This window comes from Sebastes umbrosus, chromosome 4 (assembly GCF_015220745.1).
Source record: "Sebastes umbrosus isolate fSebUmb1 chromosome 4, fSebUmb1.pri, whole genome shotgun sequence".
Lineage (NCBI taxonomy): Eukaryota > Metazoa > Chordata > Actinopteri > Perciformes > Sebastidae > Sebastes > Sebastes umbrosus.
The window spans coordinates 45,001-69,000 of record NC_051272.1 but is presented as its reverse complement, the minus strand read 5'-3'; the positions used below and the strand labels follow the sequence as shown (position 1 = coordinate 69,000).

The following is a 24,000-nucleotide window of genomic DNA, read 5'->3' as shown; positions in this document are numbered from 1 at the left end:
CATCAGCTCTATGTTCACAGACGAAGAGATGAAGCATCCAAAGAAAAGAACACTGTACCTAATGTGAAACATGGAGGAGGCTCGGTTACGTTATGGGGCTGCTTTGTTGCATCTGGCACAGGGTGTCTTGAATCTGTGCAGGGTACAATGAAATCTCAAGACTATCAAGGCATTCTGGAGCGAAATGTGCTGCCCAGTGTCAGAAAGCTTGGTCTCAGTTGCAGGTCATGGGTCCTCAAACAGGATAATGACCCAAAACACAGCTAAAAACACCCAAGAATGGCTAAGAACAAAACATTGGACTATTCTGAAGTGGCCTTCTATGAGCCCTGATCTAAATCCTATTGAACATCTGTGGAAGGAGCTGAAACATGCAGTCTGGAGAAGGCACCCTTCAAACCTGAGACAGCTGGAGCAGTTTGCTCACGAGGAGTGGGCCAACATACCTGTGGACAGGTGCAGAAGTCTCATTGAGAGTTACAGAAATCACTTGATTGCAGTGATTGCCTCAAAAGGTTGTGCAACAAAATATTAAGTTAAGAGTACCATCATTTTTGTCCAGGCCAGTTTCATTAGTTTGTTTTCAGTGAATTTTTATTTATTATTACTTTTGTCAGTTTCAAGTTATTTCAGTGACCATTGTTGGTTTTTCTATCTTTAACGGAAGGGTACCAACAATTTTGCCTACATCTGTATATCGCCCAGCCCTGATCAGGATTTATAATTTTATGATAAGACATATTTATCATGTCATTTCCTGCTATTTATGTATTTCTAGAAACACTTTGACCTCTTGAGGCAGAGCTGGAAATGAAATGTTCCTCTTCTATTATCACGGCCCCGTTTGGGAAGCCTTTTCCACAGATTACCGTGGATCCCGGGTCTAACAGTAGAGTCTATACTGTTTACTATAGTAAGTATAGTATATATATACACTATACTTACTATAGTAAACAGTATAATCTATACACAGTGCACTAAATAGCAGATGAGGTAGATTTGGGACGCAGCCGTAGAGTCATGATGATGTTTGGGTCTGAAGGGTGGAGTTGAGGAAGTGACGGTGCAGCGGCATCATCGGACCAGATGGAGGCGGCTGCAGCTTGCACCGTCAATAAATCTACAAATTCATAAACACCAAACTAATCAATGAATTTTGATGAACCAATCAGGTTGATTGCACCAAATGAAAGTGGTCAGAGATGCACGGACATAAACAGAGTAATTACCAGTCACATATTTATCATATCATTCAGAAATATAACACACTACATATCTTTATGTGGTGCATTACAATTATAAGACACCGTCTAATTCCTGTTACGGTGGGGGTGATGTATAGTCTGAGCACAGATTGAGCTGTGTGGAGAGGGGGATTGTGGGAACCGGGTCTGTTTACCCACAGGTCTTGTAATGATCTGAATTGACTTCTGTTTGCCCAATTGTACTACGGAGCTTATTTTAGTTAAATGCCTCTTTGGATGCAGATCAAGAGAGAGAAGGAGCCAAATAAACACGTTTACTGACGAGGCCGGTAATGATCTCATTACATTGAGCCAATACACCTGTGTACGGGGGGATCCGGAGAGGGGCGGCGGGCCGGGGAGGACAAACAAAGCGTGAAATCACTAAATCACACTCATTATTGGGGGATATCAGGAGGGCCAGGATCCTAATGTACCATGAAGAGCATTCACTGCTTAATGGACATTTTACACTATGTTTTATGCATTTTATACATTACACTAAAACACGTTTCAACAATAGCTGAGACACTTCCTGTGTTTTAGAGTTCCGTTGTGAATCTACACATCGAACAGGATCTGAATTCTGTTATCTTCAATAAGAGCCTCTTCTTGTCTTCTACATGTGTTTTTACCGAGTGCTTTTCTGATTAGACAAAAGAACCTGAGAGATCATTCCATCCCAGCGTAGCAGCGAGGCCTCCCGTGTGTTGTGAAACAGCTCGTGGCGTCTGTCGATCCAGCGGAGCAAAGAGAAACCTGTCTGACCTCTTGTCATGTTCCAGCATCAGCGTACAACGCAGGAACAGACTCTCTGTTGTACACCTGACCAGGAACTCATTTCAGTGCAGCCCTCTCTGCCGGCAACATGGCTGAGAGGCCGCCGAGTCTCTGTTACGCCAACGCCGCTCTCGTTATTTCACAATTAATGTCAAGCCCTTGTTATTTGTCATTGGAAAAACATGGCTTCGGCGCCGCTGCTCTTGTTGCTGCCATATTCTAATTTGTTCTCCATTATGGAAAACACTGGTGTCGATTAATTTCACTTTCATGGTTTGTACACACAACAAGTGAGTGTGAGGTGTTGTTGTTTAGCAGCAGACGCTTCTCCTCTCCAATTTACAAGGGAGGAAAAAACAGCTTTTAATGATGGCATGTTGGGATGCTGATAGATTATTATAGATGCTTTATATATAATATATATATATAAATGATATATATATATTATATATATATCCTATTCTATAGGCTGTAATCTACAACACATCCTTCACATTTTACAATGTACTCCTATTCTTTTCTTTATTAGTATTTACATTAAATCATAGTGTAAATAGACGTTTAGTTGTATGACACTGAGAAGATGTGATGACGTTAGTTTCCTGCAGCCGGCTGCGTTTCCTCTCCGGGAGTCACGCCGCCGTCTCCTTGTTTTTATTTTCATTTCCATTTCCTGTGAGTGAAACGATCTCGCTCTCAGCCACAGTCCCCTCCATTACACCTAATAAGGTGTCATATAATTTAATTCCATGCTTCACTTGTCAGAGAGGGCTTCCAATCCGACTCCAATTTCTAGTTTTAATAGATATTAGTCCTTAACACTCTCCTCACAATTAGGCCTCCCAGTTCTGCTCTTAATGAAAATCAGATTAAGACATATAATCTAATTACAGTTCATATTAATCCACCCTCTGATACACTCAGGCTCTTCATTGAGCCCGTCAGCTCGTCACTCACACGGTACATGTGTGTTTCTATTTACCGGAGAGGTGACGCCGCTCGCTGCCGTTGAGCTTTGAAGGATAGTAAATAAAACTACGGTGGAGGAATCTCCTAAATGAATTCAACCTAACGGCTGAAATGACCCATTTAGACTTGTAATTCAGAAATGAACTTCTCTCCTCTATCTGTGATTCCTGTCAGTTTTATCGTGACTACATGATTTGGACGAAGCCGTGAAGTCGTCTTGGACTGATAAATTCTGCGTGTATCCGCGGACCTCGTTTGGTGGGAGAGACGTTCTTATCTTTCACTTTGATGAGCTGAAATATCACAGAGGTTCACTTTGAATGTTTCCATTGTTCATCTAGGAGCCGTGTTTTCATCATTACTGTGTGATTCCCAACATCATTAACACACTTCCTCTAAAGCAGGCCGAGCAGCGGCACCTTCTCCTTCTCCTTCTCCAGAGCCGGCGGTCCGACCCAGAACTTTATCTGAGAAGAAGCACAAGAATTCAATCAGTTTCATCACTTCAGAGAGAAATGATTAATCCCTGTGCGAGACCACTGGGCTGCTCAGTGGAAGAAATTATATGGAAAATTGATAGGGATGTTAACTCCCCCCCCCCCCCCCCATCAGATCAACCCCTGAGAATCAAAGTTATCTTCAGAAAGAAACTCATCTTTGAAGCATTGCTGGCTTTTCATTTTTTCCTGTCTCTCTCTGTCTCGCTGATCGTGTCTCAGGCTTCGAGACGGCCAGGTCGTTCGCTCTTCACGGCGCCCACGTGATCCTGGCGTGTCGGAACCTGTCCCGGGCCGGCAAGGCGGCGAGCCTCATTCAGCAGGAGTGGGTAAGTGGAACCTTCAGGAACCCTTCAGTCTCTAAAGTATAAGCCTGACCAGCGATGTGTTGATCCTGTTTAGCCAAAGCCGGATATACAGGAGCTCATTTCTCTGTCTATACCGGACCTACTTCATGTCTGTCCTGGAGGAAGGATCCTCCTCTCTCTGAGGTTATAGACCGTCGGTTCAGTCTGTCCTGGAGGAAGGATCCTCCTCTCTCTGAGGTTATAGACCGTCGGTTCAGTCTGTCCTGAACCAAATGAAGACTCTAAACATGGAGGGGTGTTGTATGTTGTATCTATATGTATGTGTGGCTATATAGATAAAGATTCACTTGACTTGTGTGACTTTTCCGTCCCGATACCGATAGCCCAGGTACCGATAGCCCAGGTACCGATAGCCCAGGTACCGATAGCCCAGGTACCAATCCGATCCCAGTGTTTCATTAATAATCTGTAGGCCTCACTGTGTGGAGGAGACTGGATCATTCTGTTCTGTGTGAGACAACATCAGGCTGGACTGAAACAAATGAATACATGGATATACATTTACTGAATTGTTATTTATTATTAAAATAATAAATCACACACCAGCGGCTTGGTAAAAGATCTTCAGAATGAACATGAATTATAATTAAAATGTAAACCTTTTAATGCAGAAACAAAACAAACCGGTCAAAACGTTAACACATAAAATATACAGTATATACACATAGAACTGAACAGAATAGATCGGCTCCATCGTCATCGATACCCGGTCCAGATGTTTGATTTGGGATTCTGGGCTATACAAATAAAATTGACTTGAGATGGTAACGGCCTGATATCTGATCCGGTACCGGTACCGGTATCGGGATCGGTACCGGTATCGGTATCAGTACCGGTGCATCTTTATGTGCGACACAATTTCTGTCACATTAATTCACTCGTTACTGATCAGATGTCTTTATGATCCACATATTCAGGTCTCCTTGTTAAAGAGAAACCCTTCTCTAAAGCTGAAGTATTAATGTTCAGGTTCTCCCGGGAGAGGAGGAGAAACTTCTGTACGGGTGTCTCTGCTTAAAGAGAGAGAGAGAGTTAAAGGGAGAGAGAGAGAGAGAGAGAGAGTTAAAGTGAGAGAGAGAGAGAGAGAGAGAGAGAGAGAGAGAGAGAGAGTTAAAGGGAGAGAGAGAGAGAGAGAGTTAAAGGGAGAGAGAGAGAGAGAGAGAGTTAAAGGGAGAGAGAGAGAGAGAGAGAGAGTTAAAGGGAGAGAGAGAGAGAGAGAGAGAGAGAGAGAGAGAGAGAGAGCATCTGATAATTACCTGAGATTATTGCTCTAATATCTCGGCGCTCGCGTCCCCAGATTTACGAGTGTGGGAAAATAAACAAGTGAAATGTGGTTGCTGGAGCAGAAAGAATAAGCCATTAGCACTGGGTTGATTACAGAGAGCAGGACTTGAAGAAGAAGGAGGAGAGTGAGTGCTCAGCGCGGATATGGATGGAGAGAGAGAGGGAGGAGAAGAGGGGGAAGCCAGAGAGGGAGACAAACGCCTTTGAGCGAGAGTAGATCTGCAGTGTTTAAACTCACCCGAGTCTCTAATTGAAGTATGCCCCCGGGGCCGTCGGCGCTGCTCCGCGGTACAGAACCCAGCGTACGGATCTATTAATGCAGCTGCTTTGTCTCAGCGAGGGAAAGAGGAAGAGGAAACAGCTCCGATCAAACTGCCACATTCTGTAGTCAGATTGATTGTGAAGCTTCACACCTGCCTCAGAATATTCAGAGATGCTGTTAAATGTTGGTGAATCAACAACAAATGGAAGCTGCTTCAAGAGATGAAATGAGTGGCGACCTCTGTAAATGATCATCTTCCTATTTGCTGTAACACAAATGAAATGATTGAGTTAATAGAGTTCTGTAGAGCCGTGAATTAGCATGCCCTGAGCTCCAGGAATCCCCCGTTATAGGCTAATGAATAAAAGTCACAATATCAGAATAAATCTTTCTGCCCTCCGGCGACATTATTAATAGATCCAGGAGAAGAATAGAGCGGAGGATTAATCTTTCAGATGATGGATGGACTCTGCTGGCGTTCCCATGCTCCTGCGTTAAGGTCATTTTGATAAGAGGGTATATTTTGGGGTCCTCTGTACAAAAGGTCATCATATCTACTTCCAGGTCTCTCTCAGAGTTCCGCTCCGGCTGCCAGCGGTGGAACTGCTGTCCCGATTGCACGTGACCTCTGACCTCTAACTACCCGCTCTCTATTACTCTGAACTCTCTCTTTCTCCGACTCTCCGGCTGTGTGGGCATTAAGCGTCGCTGTTGGGAGGTGAGAGCGATGGCTCATCCGCAGCGCAGGGCGGTGCCGTCCAGCGTAGCGCCGTGTACTGACAGCGGGTATAATGGCGGGGTCGCCGATGGATAATGGGAAGGTCAGAACGGCCACTGGCTGTTAGGAGGTGCAGGGTCAGAGGGCTCATCCCTCCCAGCCTCTCATACTGCGCTCTGCCAGGAAGCAGCTCAACAACACGCTTCATTTCTGATACTTCTACTTCAGTTTCACATTTAAAGCTGCAGGAGGCAGAATGGTTTTATCATCATTGGGCAGACATCCCATAATAACCTTTCATCATATTGTAATTGAAGTGTTCTGAGAGAAAACTAGACTTCTGCTCCTCATGGCTCTGTTTTCAGGCTTTACAACATCTAGCCCGTGACGGGAGACTTTGACCAATCACAGGTCATTTCAGAGAGAGAGAGCGTTCCTATTGGCTGTTCACTCAACAGAGGCAGCTGTCAATCACTCTGAACTCTGATCAAACGGTGAAACTAGGCAGCGCTGATCAGATATGAATCAATATTCTGTTATGTTAATGTCTATTTCTCTCCTCACATGTTCAGAATCATCTTGTAGTGCAGGTTTAGCTGTAACATGAGAAATTCCTCCGGTCTGTGAAGTCTTGTAGAAGCCGTTAGGAGCACCGGAGGACACCGGAGGATTCATGTCCTCCTGCTCTCCTGTCAGGATATAGTGAGCGTTTTATATAATTAACTTTATGTAATCCTCTTTGCTCCTTCCTGCCTACTGCTGCTTTAACGGAGGCGTTGAACACGTTGATGCTGGACATCATGGAGCTGGTTGGGCTCTTCAGAGACGGCTTTACCTGTCTGTGTTTCTGCTGACTTTAGATCATGAGATGAGTTCCTGGCTGTGTTTATGCTACACACTGTTTTCATGATGGGACTTCAGCTGCATCTCCTCCGCAGGCCTCATCTGAGCAGGATGTGTTATTCTCTCTCCGTCTAGTCGAGCAGCGAGGTGAAAGCCCTCCAGCAGGCTCATTAGGGGAGTTTAGAGCGGCGGAGAGGGGATAAACATTTACCTTATGATTGTGTTTTACAATAAGCCTGATGCTGGTTGCCTTTATAGGGGTCAAAGAGGGCTGCTTTTACAGGCTGTGATGAAGCCACAGTAAAACCAGGAGGGGATTAACCAGCAGATGGGTACTGGGAGAGATATATAGAGAGAGGGAAGCCTTTTGCACCAAAAACAAACCAGGCAGATATATTTATATATATATTTAGAGAGCCCAAACCTGTGATTCATCACACCAACACATTCTGATGTATATTTAGCATCTTCTTATTGTCCTATAGCGTCCCTGAGGTCACGCTGTGCAGCTCTTGTCCTCTGCCCTGTGCTGTTCTCCCACAGCTCCTTACCTATCCATCTCCTATTCCGCTCACAGAACCGGCAGGTTAAGTTGCTGGTTAACAACCAAAGTGTTGCCTGCGTGCCGGAGATTTATTTTTCCTGATTGCCTTTAAAATTCTGCTTATCTTTGACTCCAACGTCTCCCTCCGAGAGCCCTAATGGACTCCCCCGAGACCCAGCGGGCCAACCAAGGCCCTTGGCCCCTGAGTAGAATACAACGCACGCACGCACGCACGCACGCACGCACGCACACACACACACACACACACACACACACACACACACACACACACTCGTGGTCTTATTTTGTAATTTCTTTCCTTTTTTTTTAATCCAAAATGCTTATTTCCCCCACTGCCCCTCTCTACAACACATGCTAATGAGATGCTTTGTAAGGGCGTTAATTAGCCAGCTAGTCGCTGATTGCTGTGCTTGTTTTTGTTGTGTGTGTGTGTGTGTGTGTGTGTGTGTGTGTGTGTGTGTGTGTGTGTGTGTGTGTGTGTGTGTGTGTGTGTGTCTGTGTGTGGGGGGGGTATTAATATGGCTGTGTGCCGCTGAGGAGAGTTCTGTCAGGGTCTGCTCTGGAACCAATTAGGCTAAAGCTCAGTGTCCACTGAGGCTGCTGGGAGGAGGAATAAAGCTGCTGCTTGCAATGTCAAACAGCAACATTACCACGGACCAGAGAGAGACGAGGAGCAGCGTCACTCAGACAGGCAGACAGTTACAGTACACTCAGAGTACTACTGTCTTCACCAGTTAGAACACACTCACAGTACTACTGTCTTCACCAGTTAGAACACACTCACAGTACTACTGTCTTCACCAGTTAGAACACACTCACAGTACTACTGTCTTCTCCAGTTACAGTACACTCACAGTACTACTGTCTTCACCAGTTAGAACACACTCACAGTACTACTGTCTTCACCAGTTAGAACACACTCACAGTACTACTGTCTTCACCAGTTAGAACACACTCACAGTACTACTGTCTTCTCCAGTTACAGTACACTCACAGTACTACTGTCTTCACCAGTTACAGTACACTCACAGTACTACTGTCTTCACCAGTTAGAACACACTCACAGTACTACTGTCTTCACCAGTTAGAACACACTCACAGTACTACTGTCTTCTCCAGTTACAGTACACTCACAGTACTACTGTCTTCTCCAGTTACAGTACACTCACAGTACTACTGTCTTCACCAGTTAGAACACACTCACAGTACTACTGTCTTCACCAGTTAGAACACACTCACAGTACTACTGTCTTCTCCAGTTACAGTACACTCACAGTACTACTGTCTTCACCAGTTAGAACACACTCACAGTACTACTGTCTTCTCCAGTTACAGTACACTCACAGTACTACTGTCTTCACCAGTTACAGTACACTCACAGTACTACTGTCTTCACCAGTTAGAACACACTCACAGTACTACTGTCTTCACCAGTTAGAACACACTCACAGTACTACTGTCTTCTCCAGTTACAGTACACTCACAGTACTACTGTCTTCACCAGTTACAGTACACTCACAGTACTACTGTCTTCACCAGTTAGAACACACTCACAGTACTACTGTCTTCACCAGTTAGAACACACTCACAGTACTACTGTCTTCACCAGTTACAGTACACTCACAGTACTACTGTCTTCACCAGTTACAGTACACTCACAGTACTACTGTCTTCACCAGTTAGAACACACTCACAGTACTACTGTCTTCACCAGTTACAGTACACTCACAGTACTACTGTCTTCACCAGTTAGAACACACTCACAGTACTACTGTCTTCACCAGTTACAGTACACTCACAGTACTACTGTCTTCTCCAGTTACAGTACACTCACAGTACTACTGTCTTCACCAGTTACAGTACACTCACAGTACTACTGTCTTCTCCAGTTACAGTACACTCACAGTACTACTGTCTTCTCCAGTTACAGTACACTCACAGTACTACTGTCTTCTCCAGTTACAGTACACTCACAGTACTACTGTCTTCTCCAGTTACAGTACACTCACAGTACTACTGTCTTCACCAGTTAGAACACACTCACAGTACTACTGTCTTCTCCAGTTACAGTACACTCACAGTACTACTGTCTTCACCAGTTAGAACACACTCACAGTACTACTGTCTTCACCAGTTAGAACACACTCAGAGTTTGTTTAAACGCCACTAATATCTTTATAACGCATTAATGCAACCTGCGATTTCTAAGCTGTAGCGGGATCAGTTTTAAAGCTAAAGTTAAGACACTTTATGTGAAACTATGTCCATGTCCTATTCCTGCTGCTACTGCTACTACTACTACTACTACTACTACTACTACTACTGCGTGCGTGTGTGCGCGCGCGCGCGTGTGTGTGTGTGCCTGCATTTGTCCATTTGCCCGGTGCATAACCTCCTGTGTCAGTCTGACAGGCCGTGTGCCCCGCCGGCCACCACGCCACGGCACGCTCCTCCCGCTGAGGCCAACAGGAAGTGACACATGTGAAATGCTGACCTGGTCGGTTGCAGCCCCCCCCCCCTCCAGGGCCTCAGGATGCTGCTCCTTTAGTCACTCTTCCCCTCCACTCCCTCGCTCCCTCGCTCCTTCTTTTCTTTTTTTCCATCTTTCAGAAAGGCCTCAAAAGACTTTTGTCCCCCTCCGTTCACCCTTCCATTCCGAACCTCTTTTCCCTCCCACAATGATTAAGGAAATTGCAGCCCATTTGCCAGGTCAGTGATCAGGTCAGTGATCAAGTCTGTGATCAGGTCAGTGATCAGGTCAGTGATCAGGTCTGTGATCAGGTCAGTGATCAGGTCAGTGATCAGGTCAGTGATCAAGTCTGTGATCAGGTCAGTGATCAGGTCTGTGATCAGGTCAGTGATCAGGTCAGTGATCAGGTCAGTGATCAGGTCTGTGATCAGGTCTGTGATCAGGTCAGTGATCAGGTCAGTGATCAGGTCAGTGATCAGATCTGTGATCAGGTCTGTGATCAGGTCTGTGAGCAGGTCAGTGATCAGGTCTGTGATCAGGTCTGTGATCAGGTCAGTGATCAGGTCTGTGATCAGGTCTGTGATCAGGTCAGTGATCAGGTCAGTGATCAGGTCAGTGATCAGGTCTGTGATCAGGTCTGTGATCAGGTCTGTGAGCAGGTCAGTGATCAGGTCTGTGATCAGGTCTGTGATCAGGTCAGTGATCAGGTCTGTGAGCAGGTCAGTGATCAGGTCAGTGATCAGGTCAGTGATCAGGTCTGTGAGCAGGTCAGTGAGCAGGTCTGTGATCAGGTCAGTGATCAGGTCTGTGATCAGGTCAGTGATCAGGTCTGTGAGCAGGTCAGTGAGCAGGTCTGTGAGCAGGTCAGTGAGCAGGTCTGTAGCACTCTGCTCTGCTGCCAGAGAACCCACTAGATCATACTTACTCATTTTTACCTCTTATTTCTTGCAGGAATTGAAACTTAAGCTTCTTTTCCTTCTAATTCTTTTCCTTGTGTGAATGTTTCCACATCATGTCATGATGAGCTTCATTTCTGCTAAACAACTAACACCTTGTTTTAATTAAAGCATGCATACCGGTAGCTCTTTATGGTTTAGGATGCCTCACGTGGTGCACGTTCTTTCATTAAAAAGCAGCGGCCAAAGTCATTTTGTTTGCATATGGTTTTGCTGACACACCGATGTTTAAGCTCAGATAAATCCGGTGGAGATTGTTGTTGGCGATGCCGACGCTCGTACTTAAGCAGCCCTAGAGCCCCTTTTCAGATTGTCCCCAGACTACGCCGACATTACACCTGCACTTCCATCTCTCGCTGCTCTCCCAATCCTCTCCTCCAATCTCAGGTGCATCCACTGAATCATTGAGGGAGCGGCGGCCTCCCCCTTATTTCCAGGATGAGGCATCGTGCAAATCGGCTTGTTTTTTTGTTTGCATATTAGTAGCGTGCGTCCGCCTCTCCGGGGAGCCCTTCTCATCTCTTTTTATTTACTTATTTATTTGTTTGTTTCCTACCTGCGTTCTGTCTGCACACTGGGAATAAAAAGGTCCCACCTCCCCGACTCCAGTCTACGTGGGCTCGGCCCTGAAGAGAGCAGGAAGGATGGGTGGAATTGCGATATGTAAATTTGATGAGGAAACCTCCTTTTTCCTCAAATTTCTCCGGCTCTGATTCCTCCAACAAAGCTGCAGAGCTTCAGTAGGATTTACTGTAATATACCACTGAGGATTTCTTTACATTACACAGGTGACGGGTACAATGCAGCTGGTGGGAATACTAAAGGAGGTTTTGTGTAGGACGGGCTGTTAGGATAAACGGGAAAGAGTTGAATACCTGGAGGTTTTACAGTAGTAAGCATTTTGTGTGTGTGTGTATGCTTCTATGTGACACACTTCACAAGTACAGTATGTGTGCACAAGTACGTGCACGTGCATGCCCACACCCATCCACATGGTGTGTATTTAAATGCTTGATTATGCATTTTGCATAGCTTTGGGACATGCATCACTCTTCCCAGACTGCTAATAAAGTGACCAGGGAGATGGGGGAACCTAAATGAATCCTAAAGTGCCAGGCTTGCATTCCTCACCCCCTCACTCTCCTCTCCTCTCCTCTCCTCTCCTCTCCTCTCCTCTGCTTAGTTATTCCAGCCCGTCGTGAAAAGCTGCTTGCCGCTCGGCTCTCCTTCTCCTTATGTCTGTCTGCTGCAGCCAGGTGCTCTGTCTCCTGGAGAGGTGTGGCCTGCTCCTAATTGCCTGGACCACAGTGAACTATGGGCGAGCGCTCCGTGTGAAGGAGCACCGTGGAGGAATAATTTTGAATAAATCACATAGTTAGCCGGGTGGTATTTTCTGCTAAATAAGCAGTTCGGCGGCCGTCTCGCACGGAGGTGTGAGCGTTAGAATGACGGGTCACTTGCCATAGGTCATGTTGGGGAGGATTTAAATGATTTAAATGATGTCACTGCCACTGAAGGGGACAGGTTGAGGAAGGATGTGTAAGGCAGCACCTCTTTGTTGTTTGAACCTGACAGACTCCTTCAGTCTCCCCTCTGAAGGTGGGCTCATAGCCCTGGGACCAGGCCTTCTTATGATGAGAGAGGTGAGAGGTTGCTCGGATCTCTTTCTTTCTCTCTCTCTGCCAGCGGAGAATGTTTTTATTGAAGTCTGAGAAGTGCTGACCACACGAGAGACGAGTCCAGCACACGCCTTAATGTTTTAAATCAGGAGACGAGCCAGTTGTAATAAACTGCAGCCAGATAGACGGAGGCCTAGTTGATGTCTGCCAAACAAGCAAACACGCTAAACCATCTGGTTTATCTGATATCACCCCGAGCTCTTTGAGCATCTTTAGCACAGTTTGAAGTTAGTGCAGGCTCTCAGATAACACCATGAAGTTCACTGGAGATGCAAGAGGCTAATTAGATGTAACTCTGTGTTTGATGTCTCTGGGAGATTTAAATTGCCTGATGCTGTCTCTCATCTTCTCTCATAACACAACAAGAGAATATTCAGACATGAGGAAGGAACATAATGAGTGTGTGTGTGTGCGTGCGTGTGTGTGTGTGTGTGTGTGTGTGTGTGTGTGTGTGTGTGTGTGTATGTGTGTGTGTGTGTGTGTGTGTGTGTGTGTGTGATTGTGTTTCATATCTGAGAAAGGGGGAAAAAGAAAGCCTAGGAGAGGAGTGTGCATGAAGCCTGGTGTGTTGTTGTGAAGGACGGAGGGATCGTCCACTAACGAACAGACAAGTGTGTCCCAACAGGTCAACAGCTGCCACGTCCGACCGTTCTCACCCCGTCAGTCACACATCTCAACGTCGGCCCGATGGAGGAGAACAGTCTCAGAGCTCTCTGTAGTCATGTTCTCTCTCTATCAGAAACCTCCTGATGGAGAACAGTCTCAGAGCTCTCTGTAGTCATGTTCTCTCTCTATAAGAAACCTCCTGATGGAGAACAGTCTCAGAGCTCTCTGTAGTCATGTTCTCTCTCTATAAGAAACCTCCTGATGGAGGAGAACAGTCTCAGAGCTCTCTGTAGTCATGTTCTCTCTCTATAAGAAACCTCCTGATGGAGAACAGTCTCAGAGCTCTCTGTAGTCATGTTCTCTCTCTATAAGAAACCTCCTGATGGAGAACAGTCTCAGAGCTCTCTGTAGTCATGTTCTCTCTCTATAAGAAACCTCCTGATGGAGAACAGTCTCAGAGCTCTCTGTAGTCATGTTCTCTCTCTATAAGAAACCTCCTGATGGAGGAGAACAGTCTCAGAGCTCTCTGTAGTCATGTTCTCTCTCTATAAGAAACCTCCTGATGGAGAACAGTCTCAGAGCTCTCTGTAGTCATGTTCTCTCTATAAGAAACCTCCTGATGGAGAACAGTCTCAGAGCTCTCTGTAGTCATGTTCTCTCTATAAGAAACCTCCTGATGGAGAACAGTCTCAAAGCTCTCTGTAGTCATGTTCTCTCTATAAGAAACCTCCTGATGGAGAACAGTCTCAAAGCTCTCTGTAGTCATGTTCTCTCTATCAGAAACCTCCTGATGGAGAACAGTCTCAGAGCTCTCTGTAGTCATGTTCTCTCTCTATCAGAAACCTCCTGATGGAGAACAGTCTCAGAGCTCTCTGTAGTCATGTTCTCTCTCTATAAGAAACCTCCTGATGGAGGAGAACAGTCTCAAAGCTCTCTGTAGTCATGTTCTCTCTCTATCAGAAACCTCCTGATGGAGGAGAACAGTCTCAGAGCTCTCTGTAGTCATGTTCTCTCTCTATAAGAAACCTCCTGATGGAGGAGAACAGTCTCAAAGCTCTCTGTAGTCATGTTCTCTCTCTATAAGAAACCTCCTGATGGAGAACAGTCTCAAAGCTCTCTGTAGTCATGTTCTCTCTATAAGAAACCTCCTGATGGAGGAGAACAGTCTCAGAGCTCTCTGTAGTCATGTTCTCTCTCTATAAGAAACCTCCTGATGGAGAACAGTCTCAGAGCTCTCTGTAGTCATGTTCTCTCTCTATAAGAAACCTCCTGATGGAGGAGAACAGTCTCAGAGCTCTCTGTAGTCATGTTCTCTCTCTATAAGAAACCTCCTGATGGAGGAGAACAGTCTCAAAGCTCTCTGTAGTCATGTTCTCTCTATAAGAAACCTCCTGATGGAGGAGAACAGTCTCAAAGCTCTCTGTAGTCATGTTCTCTCTCTATAAGAAACCTCCTGATGGAGAACAGTCTCAGAGCTCTCTGTAGTCATGTTCTCTCTATCAGAAACCTCCTGATGGAGAACAGTCTCAGAGCTCTCTGTAGTCATGTTCTCTCTCTACGTGATGAAGCTGTGAACGTGATGAAGCTGTGAACGTGATGAAGCTGTGAACGTGATGAATCTGTGAACGTGATGAAGCTGTGAACGTGATGAAGCTGTGAACGTGATGAAGCTGTGAACGTGATGAAGATGATGATGATGAAGCTGTGAACGTGATGAAGCTGTGAACGTGATGAAGATGATGATGATGAAGCTGTGAACGTGATGAAGCTGTGAACGTGATGAAGCTGTGAACGTGATGAAGATGATGATGATGAAGCTGTGAACGTGATGAAGCTGTGAACGTGATGAAGCTGTGAACGTGATGAAGATGATGATGATGAAGCTGTGAACGTGATGAAGCTGTGAACGTGATGAAGATGATGATGATGAAGCTGTGAACGTGATGAAGCTGTGAACGTGATGAAGATGATGATGATGAAGCTGTGAACGTGATGAAGCTGTGAACGTGATGAAGATGATGATGATGAAGCTGTGAACGTGATGAAGCTGTGAACGTGATGAAGATGATGATGATGAAGCTGTGAACGTGATGAAGCTGTGAACGTGATGAAGCTGTGAACGTGATGAAGATGATGATGATGAAGCTGTGAACGTGATGAAGCTGTGAACGTGATGAAGATGATGATGATGAAGCTGTGAACGTGATGAAGCTGTGAACGTGATGAAGATGATGATGATGAAGCTGTGAACGTGATGAAGCTGTGAACGTGATGAAGATGATGATGATGAAGCTGTGAACGTGATGAAGCTGTGAACGTGATGAAGATGATGATGATGAAGCTGTGAACGTGATGAAGCTGTGAACGTGATGAAGATGATGATGATGAAGCTGTGAACGTGATGAAGATGATGATGATGAAGCTGTGAACGTGATGAAGCTGTGAACGTGATGAAGCTGTGAACGTGATGAAGATGATGATGATGAAGCTGTGAACGTGATGAAGCTGTGAACGTGATGAGAACGGACTGTTAAACTTTCTCTGTTTAAGTATTTGCAAACTGAAATGGAAATGAAAACGGCTTTCTCAAACAAAGATGTGACCTTTTAAAGAGCAATAAACACTTTAATCTCTCAATCCATTAGTTGTTAAATATTAAATTAATCACCAACTGTTTTGATAATCGATTAATCGATTTGAGTTATTTTTTAATAAATAAAATATAAAAAATTCTCTGATTTCAGTTTCTTAAATGTGAATATTGATTTTATAAATACGTTCCTCCTCTGTGACAGTAAACTGAATATCTTTGAGACATTGGAGGACGTCATCTTGATCTTTATGGAAACACTGATCGACATCTTTCACCATTTTCTGACATTTTATAAAACAAACAACTAATTGATTAATAATAATAATCAACGGATTAATAGAGGATGAAAACAGTTGTTAGTTGCAGCCCTAATGAACGCGTGGCAATATTTCATTCATGCCATGTCATTTTATTTTATTTCTATTCATTTTAATTTTCCTCAAAATCAATATACAGTCTTTTGCTGATATGTGGCCGACATGTGGCCGAGATGTGGCCGATATGTGGCCGATATGTGGCCGATATGTGGCCGAGATGTGGCCGAGATGTGGCCGATATGTGGCCGATATGTGGCCGAGATGTGGCCGATATGTGGCCGATATGTGGCCGACAGGTGGCAGTGATGTGGCCGATATGTGGCCGAGATGTGGCCGATATGTGGCCGATATGTGGCCGACAGGTGGCCGTGATGTGGCCGATATGTGGCTGACAGGTGGCCGACAGGTGGCCGTGATGTGGCCGAGATGTGGCCGTGATGTGGCCGACATGTGGCCGATATGTGGCCGTGATGTGGCCGACATGTGGCCGACATGTGGCCGTGATGTGGCCGTGATGTGGCCGACATGTGGCCGTGATGTCGCCGACATGTGGCCGTGATGTGGCCGTGATGTGGCCGATATGTGGCCGTGATGTGGCCGTGATGTGGCCGACATGTGGCCGTGATGTGGCCGACATGTGGCCGATATGTGGCCGTGATGTGGCCGACATGTGGCCGACATGTGGCCGTGATGTGGCCGACATGTGGCCGACATGTGGCCGACATGTGGCCGTGATGTGGCCGTGATGTGGCCGTGATGTGGCCGACATGTGGCTGCTGTGTCTCTGAGCCTCGTCTTGTGTTTATGGGATGTCCTCATGGTCTCATGGAGCTGATATCAGTGAACCGCTCCAGGCATCCAAACAATCCTGCCTCAGGCACGGCTATCATTATTTTCTGGGAAGTTGTGTGTGTGTGTGTGTGTGTGTGTGTGTGTGTGTGTGTGTGTGTGTGTGTGTGTGTGTGTGTGTGTGTGTGTGTGTGTGTGTGTGTGTGTGTGTGTGTGTGTGTGTGTGCGTGCGCGTGCGCGCGCGCGCGCGCGTGTGTGTGTGTGTGTGTGTGTGTGTGTGCGTGCGTGCGCATGTTGGTATGTATATATGTGTGTGTGTGTTTGTATGTGCTTTGACACAGAGTTAACTCTGGTTTACAGCTTAATCAGTCTGTGTAACTGAATGCATATTTATCAGAGAGAAAATTCATGCTCAAAGAATCAGACCTCAGCCCATACATCACTATCACACACACACACACGCACACGCACGCACACGCACACGCACACGCACACGCACACACACACACACACACACACACACACACTTCATTAGAGGGGCGGACTCCGGCAGCAGTAGATTAAAAACAACGTGTGTTTTTACAGGTCCATAAATCAAGCGTGGGACGAGGGGGATTCATTTGGAGAACAGCAGAGTTGTGGCGTAGTTGCCCTCACGTGACTAATGCTGAACAGCGATACTCTGATACTCTGCCTTTTTATTAGTTTCATTCTCTGCTGCCCCATATCAATGATTATCTCTCAGCTCACATTTGACTTGCAGAGTAGGCTGGATGTTGTGTTCATTTTAGTGTAACATGTTGCGTGATGGAGCGGCCTCCCCGTCCAGCCGGTGATTAAGCCTACACACGCCGGCCTACGGAGCGGCGTTAGCAGCATAATGCGTCCTCATCTCACACGGCTTTGTTACGTGAGATCGATGTTGTGTATAAGAAGAGAATAAATCAGTGTGTTTGGATGGTAAAGCCAGGTCATAGTCTGTATGTCTTCATCCTTTGAGGCCTGTGGGGATGGTGGATGGAGCAGGTGTTGGTGTGTTATTGCTGTTTGGGCTGTTTTAATGGTGTGTGAAGCTCCTGTTATGTGTTTTGTTGATCAGTGATTTGGGAGGTGTAAATGCAGCATCGCAGACTGTCCGAGTTCCTCTCAGGTGTGTTCACGTGTCTGTCTGTGTTTGTGTAATCCCCAGCTTCGGTCGTGTCTGTGTGTCGGTGCCGGTCTCAGGCTAGAGAGCAGCTGTAATTTCGCCCGCACTAAAACCCCAACAAGTGGCGCCGGGGGAGCGGGCAGCATATTACAGGTTCAAGCTCCGCTCCGCTCCCCTACAGGCTCTGCTGACCTGTGACCAGCCACAGCCCTCCTGTGTGCGTCTGAGTGTGAGCCGAGGGAGGCTCTGAGGTGTCGGAGCTGCCTCGCCGTGTTCCTTTCATAACGTAAAGCCTTTTATTAGGCTAGCGGCCTGTTTGGGGGGCCGCAGGGCAATATTAGTGCACGTGTTCCAGTTGAGGAAATGAGCATGTGTGTGTGTACTGTGCAGCTCTATAGAGAGGCAGGTGAGGAAGGGAACAGGTTGGGTCAATGGATGAAATAAGTGTAATAAAAGCTGCTGTAAACCAGTGAACAGAGTTTGACCTTTGACCTCTAACTCCCTCAGTCACAACACTATATGTAGACCGGCGGGGCTCAGCTGAGGAGTTCTGCCACGAGGATGAAGCACGATGTCTCAAACGTTCCTCAGCTTCTTCTTCTAGTCGTAATGGATTTAATTATGGACCGGCTTGTTGTCCTCTGAGTGGACAGTTCACTTTAAACTGTGTTTTAGTAACGGACTGGAACGGCTCTCCTGAACAGCACACGTCCAATCAGAGCTTAGAAACCGTTATGAGGCATAAAGAAGTCCTGTATCCTCATGCCCAGCGGTGTGCATGAGGATACATGATTGTACACAGAGACATCATCGACTTCAGTTACGGTGATGTCCTGTCCTACAGAGAGCTGCTGCAGGACAGACTCCTTTGACAGACCTCTGTGATTCCTACAGGTCGGTGTGTGGCGGTGAACAGTGAACAGAGTTAATTGGTGCCTCTCATCTCTCCTCTGAAGGGCACTGCTGCCTATTAATACAGTGTCATGATAAATTAGCCCAAATCAAACCCTCCACGCAGCGAGGAGCGAGGAGCGAGGAGCGAGGAGCGAGGAGCGAGGAGCTGATGAGTGAGGAGTGAGGAGTGAGGAGTGAGGAGTGAGGAGCTGATGAGCTGAGGAGTGAGGAGTGAGGAGTGAGGAGTGAGGAGTGATGAGCTGATGAGCTGAGGAGTGATGAGCTGATGAGCTGATGAGTGAGGAGTGAGGAGTGAGGAGTGATGAGTGATGAGCTGAGGAGTGATGAGCTGATGAGTGAGGAGTGAGGAGTGAGGAGTGATGAGCTGATGAGCTGAGGAGTGATGAGCTGATGAGTGAGGAGTGAGGAGTGAGGAGTGAGGAGTGAGGAGTGATGAGTGATGAGCTGAGGAGTGAGGAGTGAGGAGTGAGGAGTGATGAGTGATGAGCTGAGGAGTGATGAGCTGATGAGCTGATGAGTGAGGAGTGAGGAGTGAGGAGTGATGAGCTGATGAGCTGAGGAGTGATGAGCTGATGAGCTGAGGAGTGATGAGCTGATGATTGAGGAGTGATGAGCTGAGGAGTGAGGAGTGATGAGCTGAGGAGTGATGAGCTGAGGAGTGAGGAGTGAGGAGTGATGAGCTGATGATTGAGGAGTGAGTAGTGAGGAGTGAGGAGTGATGAGCTGAGGAGTGATGAGCTGAGGAGTGAGGAGTGATGAGCTGAGGAGTGAGGAGTGATGAGCTGAGGAGTGAGGAGTGAGAAGTGAGGAGTGATGAGTGATGAGCTGATGAGTGAGGAGTGAGGAGTGAGGAGTGATGAGCTGAGGAGTGAGGAGTGATGAGCTGATGAGTGAGGAGTGAGAAGTGAGGAGTGATGAGTGATGAGTGATGAGCTGAGGAGTGAAGAGTGAGGAGTGAGGAGTGAGGAGTGATGAGCTGAGGAGTGAGGAGTGAGGAGTGAGAAGTGATGAGTGATGAGCTGAGGAGTGAGGAGTGAGGAGTGATGAGTGATGAGCTGAGGAGTGAGAAGTGAGGAGTGATGAGTGATGAGTGAGGAGTGAGGAGTGAGAAGTGAGGAGTGATGAGTGAGGAGTGAGGAGTGAGAAGTGAGGAGTGAGGAGTGAGGAGTGAGGAGTGAGGAGTGATGAGTGATGAGCTGAGGAGTGAGGAGTGAGGAGTGAGGAGTGATGAGCTGAGGAGTGAGGAGTGAGGAGTGAGGAGTGATGAGCTGATGTCTGGGTGAGGGGATGTTGGTGCTCGTGGATATTTCCTTCAGCGAGTCTGCCTCATTAGGTTTTGGTAACCAAATCTCCATTAGGTTTGAATGAATGACTGAGACGAGCCAAACGGGGCCAGGAAGAGGCCTGGACTGATGGACAGAGGGGAGGAAACATCAGGAGAGGTGAAGAGAGGGAGGCAGAGTATGGGTGAAGGGAGGAGTGTGGAGGGGAGAGGATGCTCATCCATTACGTCCCACGGCGGCCCAGGGGTCGGCTTCAGCAAGACTGATTCAGAGCCATCAGGTTTGGACTCCATCTCCCATAAATCCTGGCGTGTGACGCTGATGGATGTGGGCCATAAAGCCTCCCGCTCTGACACGCGGAGAGCAACATGGAGAACCATGGGCTCCAGGTTAATGTCAACGAGGCCTGGGAGCGAAGAGGGGATGATGGAGGGAAGGAAAGACGAGGGACATGGAGAGATCGGAGGTGTGGAGAAGAAGGAGCGCGCCCAGAGCACAACGCTGGAACAGATTGAGCGTTCAGCTGTCATCATGTGGGTTTAAACCCACGTTGAATAGTTCAGCTCCGTCTGAGAGACAGAGAGACTAGAGATCTAGATATCTCACCCAGTTTCTCCTTTATCTCCTCTCATCTCCGACGGTCGGTAATACCGTCTCCGGCTGCGTCACCATGTTCCTGAAGAGTATTAGAGCCATTAATTGTGTGTGTCTTTTCATCTATTCTGTTATTGTATGTCTACACGGTGTTTGATGCGTGACCAAGATGAATATAGCTCATTAAAAAGGCCTGCTGATTATAACGGGGCCAAATACAGGAACTGCCGACCTGGCTAGACAGGAAACGGAGACATGTGTACTTCCTCATTAACAGAGCCCCGTTTGGGCCATAAAGCAGCATCCCAGCGCTCTGATTAGGGGGGGGGGGCATCGCCGCCCTAATGAAGGCTTCCCCCACAGTCGTTTATGATATTGGTATGGGTGGTATGGTGATGGGCCTGTGGGAGGAGCTGGACATGAGAGAGCAGAAGCAGTATCTCTGTATGGATGGAGAGACGAGAGGGACTCATTTACACGACTCACTTTACTGGGATGCAGCTAATGGAGATGAGCTGCTGTTAAGAGCCGGGGGAGAAGCTAACTCTACATAAAACCAAAGAGGTTTGAGAGCCGTGTGTGTGCGTGCGTGCGTGCGTGCGTGCGTGCGTGCATGCGGTCAGGTTGTGCTGACTTCATTCTGCCGGCTCACCAGCGGATTCTCAAACACTGACCATCTCATTCCTATAAGAGCTTTCTGTGTCCAGCTGAAGGAGAAACGACAGAACGACGTTGATTCTCTTCATCATGTTTGTTCTTTTCATTTACATTGTAATGAATCTGATATAAAAACACAGTATCTGGTTCATCTCACACGGAGAGACTTCAGCTGCTTCACCTCCTTCTCTCTGACGTCTACATGTGAATCACAGACCTTAATAAAGAGGTGTTCTTCCACCGTTCAGAGGAGTTCTCCGTGATGTTCTGAGGAGAGTTGTTCGGTGTTAATAGAGTTGTATTTGCACCGCGTTGCGTTGAAGCAGCTGTTATATATTATATATATCATGTGGGCCAGATAATGTGATTCATGAGGCTTTATTTCTTTGACCAGTGGTATTGTGCGTGTCTTCCACTCATTAGGCTGCTTCAGAAAGAGCGTGCCGTTCCCACTTTGTCATTTTGGGGATGTTGTTGGAACGTTCCTCTATAAACTGTTAGGAGATGTAATCCTTAATGTCTTAGTTCTATATAGTTCTCTGTAATATCTTAGTTCTATATAGTTCTATATAATATCTTAGTTCTATATAGTTCTATATAATATCGTAGTAGCAGCAGTCACTGAGTCACTGAGTGGATGTAAGTCTTGATTCAGATATAGGAGGACTCAGCAACGTGAAGTAAGAATGTATATCCTATAGATTTGTCTATATAGTTTTTATTGTGATATAGTCAGGCTTATATTTCTTTGTTTTCTATAATTTTGGTCATTTTGCTCTCAAGTTCTTAAAATGAGAAAATACACGCAAACTTTAATTTGTCAAGTTTTTACTTCACACAGGAGTATATCTTTACCATGTGTTATTTCATATTGAATTACCAGAGAACATGCTATATGGTGATATATATATTATATATATATACACTCACAGGCCACTTTATTAGGCACACCTTGCTAGTACCGGGTTGGAACCCTTTTTCCTTCAGATCTTCGTAGCATAGATTCAACAAGGTGTTGGAAACATTCCTCCATATTAACATGATGGCATCACACATTTACTGCAGATTTGTCGGCTGCACATCCATGATGCGAATCTCCCGTTCCACCACATCCCAAAGGTGCTCTATTGGATGGAGATCTGGTGACTGTGGAGGCCACTGGAGTACAGTGAACTCATTGTCATGTTGAAGAAACCAGTTTGAGATGATTTGAGCTTTGTGACATGGTGCATTATCCTGCTGGAAGTAGCCATCAGCAGATTGGTCCACTGTGGTCATAAAGGGATGGACATGGTCAACAACAATACTCAGGTAGGCCGTGGCGTTTAAATGATGCTCAGTTGGTATTAATTGGTATCAATTGGTAATTGGTATTACCATTACACCACCACCAGCAGCCTGAACCGTTGATACAAGGCAGGATGGATCCATGCTTTCATGTTCTCTGCCATCTGAATGTTGCAGCTGAAATCGAGACTCATCAGACCAGGCAACGTTTTTCCAATCTTCTATTGTCCAATTTTGGTGAGCCTGTGCGAATTGTAGCCTCAGTTTCCTGTTCTTAGCTGACAGGAGTGGCACCCGGTGTGGTCTTCTGCTGCTGTAGCCCATCTGCTTCCAGGTTGGACGTGTTGTGCGTTCAGAGATGGTATTCTGCATACCTTGGTTGTAACGAGTGGTTATTTGAGTTACTGTTGCCTTTCTATCATCTCCAACCACTCTGCCCATTCTCCTCTGACCTCTGACATCAACAAGGCGTTTCCATCCACACAACCCCCGCTCACTGGATCTGTTCTCTTGTTGGGACCATTCTCTGTAAACCCTAGAGATGGTTGTGCGTGAAAATCCCAGTAGATCAGCAGTTTAATACTCAGACCAGCCCGTCTGGCACCAACAACCATGCCACGTTCAAAGTCACTTAAATCCCCTTTCTTCCCCATTCTGATGCTCGGTTTGAACTTCAGCAAGTCGTCTTCACCACGTCTAGATGACGTAATGCATTGAGCTGCTGCCATGTGATTGGCTGATTAGCTATTTGTGTTAACAAGCAATTGAACAGGTGTGCCTAATAAAGTGGCCGGTGAGTGTATATTGTTATTGAGATATGAAATGAGTGATGTTGTGGTAGAATATGCTGGTGGTATCTCTGAGATATATTTAAGGATCTGATATTGTTCACTGAATTAGAAAATAAACACTTAAATAAAGATTTTAAACGAACCCCCCTCCCCCCCCTCTCTCTCTCTCTCTCCGCCGTCCTTCTCTCTCAGCTTCCTAATCCCCCCCAACACTCCCCCATCACTCCCCCATCACTCCCCTATCACTCCCCCCACCATCGCCACAGCAGCTACCTGAGGCCCTTGTGTCCACCTCATTCATCACCTGGGTTTGATTCCTCTGCTCTGAGAGAGAGAGAGAGAGAGAGAGGGAGGGAGGGAGAGAGGGAGGGAGAGAGAGAGAGAGA

At 46.4% G+C, this 24,000-nt stretch overlaps 1 protein-coding gene and 1 long non-coding RNA gene across 6 annotated transcripts in view; both read left to right on the top strand.

Annotated features, from left to right (window-relative positions):
- wwox (WW domain containing oxidoreductase) overlaps window positions 1–24,000 on the top strand; it is a 77,701-nt gene that overhangs the window by 20,015 nt on the left and 33,686 nt on the right. For all 5 annotated transcript variants that reach the window (XM_037767534.1, XM_037767536.1, XM_037767535.1 and 2 more), the window contains one exon: window positions 3,713–3,819. In XM_037767534.1, coding sequence (XP_037623462.1) covers window positions 3,713–3,819 — 107 coding nt within the window. The remainder of the gene's footprint in view (window positions 1–3,712; window positions 3,820–24,000) is intronic.
- On the top strand, window positions 4,015–4,398 carry LOC119486962. The gene is made up of 2 exons (XR_005206624.1): window positions 4,015–4,186; window positions 4,217–4,398. It is a non-coding gene; the product is annotated as an uncharacterized LOC119486962 (long non-coding RNA).